Consider the following 3,733-nt stretch of genomic DNA (forward strand, 5'->3'; position numbering starts at 1 on the left):
GCTATTAATGTTATTGTAATGAAGGTGATTTAAAACAGACTGATAAGACATGTACGTCAAGATTGTGTATGAGCCAATTGAAATCTTTGCCACTCAATTTATACATATTTATCTACATACCTACACACATATATTATCTTTGAAGCCAAGCTACTAAATTCTTATTTCATTGCATTTATAATAAGGTCAAAACTATGATACGCCTAAAGATATAAATAGTGTCTATTTGAGATTAAAAATTACACTCAGGTAGTAAACGTCTACTCAAAATAATGACGCCTGAACATAAAGCAGTAGTCAAAAATGCCGATATGTCAGATGATATGCAACAAGACGCTGTTGATTGTGCTGCACAAGCTTTAGAGAAATATAGTGTCGAAAAAGATATAGCAGCATTTATAAAGAAAGAATTTGACAAGAAATACAATCCTACATGGCATTGTATTGTTGGGAGAAATTTCGGAAGGTTAGTAATATTTTGTGACTCGACATAAATATTTGTTGTTTAATACGTAATCATTCTAATTCACTGACTGTGTATACAAAGACAGAAATCATTTGAAGTCAGAATCTCGAGATCGTAACAGTGCATTAGGAATTATATAACTTTATTAGAATTCAATACTGGTTAGCGTTTCTTCAGAGAGTTAGTTTTTCTAATGGATGGGGTCGCTAACCCCAAGCCCAACCCACCTCCGTTACCCGAGATAGGGACCGGCAGTAACTCAAGAAAAGCTAAAGGCGGAGTTGGAATTCAATAGTATACATGTACTATTTTTTCAACCATCTTTATGTTATGCGACTTTTGTTCATACAAACGTGTACATACTTAAGTCAACAAAATAAACGGTTTTCAGTTGTGTCGTATACATTCTAGGACGAGAAAGGATCATAAACTATGCGCTTTTAACAGGATTATGTTAGTTTGATTCGATTCATCAAACGACTGATCAAAATCACTGAGAAATAAAACAATATCAAAGTGTAGATGGTAGATGAGAATTTAAACAACACCTCAAAAGAGATCCATTTCAATGACATGAAAGTTGATATAACATTTGATTTTTCTCTATAAATGAACAGTTTGATTTTTGAAGAAGACGATGTCTGTCTGATCAATCAGAAGATATTTCCATGTTTAATGATAATGTCTCTTATATCTGCATTACTTCAGTCATTCACTCTGTTTATAAATAGAATGTCTAGTTCGGGTACAGTTTACGTCAAGTAAGTGTAGTTGCAAAAGGTTCGATGAAAACACACATCAGTGGTGTATTCAGTAATGCGTTCACCAATTAAGCAGCAGTCCCTAGAGTAATAATTACAAACTTAACTTAGTTGAATGACAGACAGTTGGATCAAAATGATAAACGATGAAATCACTGAGAACTTATCAACAGTTCCATATTCATTTCTCATACTTCTCCATCCAATCCGTAAGCAAGTCAAACTATCTATTTTGATGGAATTTTATTCAGAATTTATCCTTCTATGAGTCCTGTGGAATTTCCTATTTTATATTGGTGAATGCAACTGAAGTTCGTAAGGTTATCCAGCTAACTGGTTTTTCATTTCCCTCTTTGTATTGCAGTTATGTAACACATGAAACAAAACATTTCATCTACTTCTATATGGGCAATGTAGCAATTCTTCTCTTCAAATCTGGTTAATTTGGAGAAAAGCGAAAATTCAAGAGAAATACCACCAGAATGCCACCATAACAAACATTGTTACACACATCTGACTTTTCTGCACATAGCGTATCCAGATTGTTTATGTACTGGTTGATCTATTTTCATATTGTCGTCAGTGTGTGCTTTTGTGTGTGATAATTTTATGAAATCGAAATTGAGAAATCTTCGTTACTGGTAAACAATTCAAATAAACTGTTATTCGAAAAAACAACCAAGACTCTTTTCTCTTTATATCTCGTTATATTGATCTGTTCCGGGATGGACAATATCATTTTCATTTCTAATTCCTAGTGCATATATGTAGTAAAACACAAAGTTGATGCTTAATATGAGGTAATATTCAAATCGTATTTAGTACATGATCACAGTAACAGTGGATCAAAAAAGTCAGTCGTTAAATTATAACATGGAGAATATTTCCATGATAGTTATAAACTGATAGGATGTTTGTTTATCGACTCACTTCCACAATTGATTTATACAATGCACATATTCTGTGACTGTGAAACGTCCATGCTATAATCTAGTAATAACCTAGTTATTGAATTTAAGACCCAAATATTTCAGATAAACCGAACCACTGATCATTTCAGTGAATGAACCTATCCCAGACATTTGAAGTATATTCATATATATCTATGAGAGCAACAAGTTTCAGTTTATAAACAGTAGTGTGTTTGTTAACCACGAAAAATAGATTAAGTTTGTATAGTTTCTTGATTACGTGAATAGATCACATTCAATATTTATGCTCCTTATGATCCATTGAAATGTGTATCATATAATCAATTGTTAGCAAACATACCATCAGGCAACGATGCATCTGGAATTCCTCCTCTAGATGAATGAGATGCCTACATATGCATACTTCCCTTGTTAACTCAGACAATTTGGCTGAACACTGTGTACTGCTTTCATGGTTATGCTGAATTAATTCCACTCCTCTGCTGCTCGTAAAGCTAAAACGTATTGCTCTGTTTGTTAGTGAGGCAGTATAATTAGTCCTTCTTATATTATAAATATGATCACATACAATCACATTGCTACGTATATCTACGTATATCCACATAAGTAGTACATGGTGATGGTCAAACGTAGAATGCATTTTGACAGAAGATCGATAAAGAAAGAACAGGTATGAGGCGCGATCGGTACGAAAATGCATGAACAATGAAATCAAAGAAGACAGATTGATATTTGCAGAAGGAACAGTTAAGATTGAGACAATTGATTGTTATTATGTAAATTAACTGTTTACTGTATGGTTATCAGAATTTAGTGTGCTTGAATACATTCGATTGTCCCCACCCATGTTCTTGTTCACTACAGTGTTAGATAAACCAATATTGAAAAATCTATGCTATTTGTTGCAAGGTATCCATTTATATGACAACGGTTTATGTGAGCAAAATGAAATTCATTGGAAGAACAAATGATCAATAATGCATAAGTCGGTATGTTTTTGAGTTGTAGAAGTATTTGACCTCCTAAATAGATATGAATAACTGAAACGACTAGTACATCATAGACAATTTCGGAACATATTCACTAATTTGCATAAATGAAACCCTTTGTCCATGAAATTATCACATAAACCAGAATAGTATTAATTTGACAAAAATCGATATTTCTAGATTTGTGTTACATTTTGCTAATGTAGATAATTCTTTTTAGAATTCCTGTGCTGAAGATTTTGTCTATTGTGTAAATGCTTATTAATTAACTACATAACATCTCGTCCAAATATTTTGTTCATCATTTGATACTAATACAATTACGGCGTTAATACCACTAACTACAACGTGCTTACTAATCTTTCGTTTGTCTTAACTATCGCTAGGATTCCTCCAACGATAATAAAGAAACACTCTTTGTGTATTAATAATCTAAATAATCTAAGAGAAATACAGATGAAGGAACTTTCTGTTTATAAACTGTAGTATGTTTGCTTAACCAATAAAAAAAGATTAAGTTTGTATAGTTTCTTGATTACGTGAATAGATCACATTCAATATGTATGCTCCTTATGATCCATTAAA

General features: G+C 32.4%; 1 protein-coding gene across 1 annotated transcript; it reads left to right on the forward strand.

Moving 5' to 3' along the window:
* Positions 1–272: 272 nt before the first annotated feature.
* On the forward strand, positions 273–1,899 carry Smp_040680 (putative cytoplasmic dynein light chain; the record flags this gene model as incomplete). Its single annotated transcript, XM_018795113.1, has 2 exons — positions 273–466; positions 1,592–1,899. The coding sequence occupies 2 exons, from the start codon at positions 273–275 to the stop codon at positions 1,668–1,670; spliced, it is 273 nt and encodes a 90-aa protein (XP_018649458.1). The 3' UTR covers positions 1,671–1,899.
* Between the last annotated feature and the right edge of the window lie 1,834 nt (positions 1,900–3,733).

Source organism: Schistosoma mansoni, chromosome 1, assembly GCF_000237925.1.
Source record: "Schistosoma mansoni strain Puerto Rico chromosome 1, complete genome".
NCBI classification, from domain to species: Eukaryota; Metazoa; Platyhelminthes; class Trematoda; order Strigeidida; family Schistosomatidae; genus Schistosoma; species Schistosoma mansoni.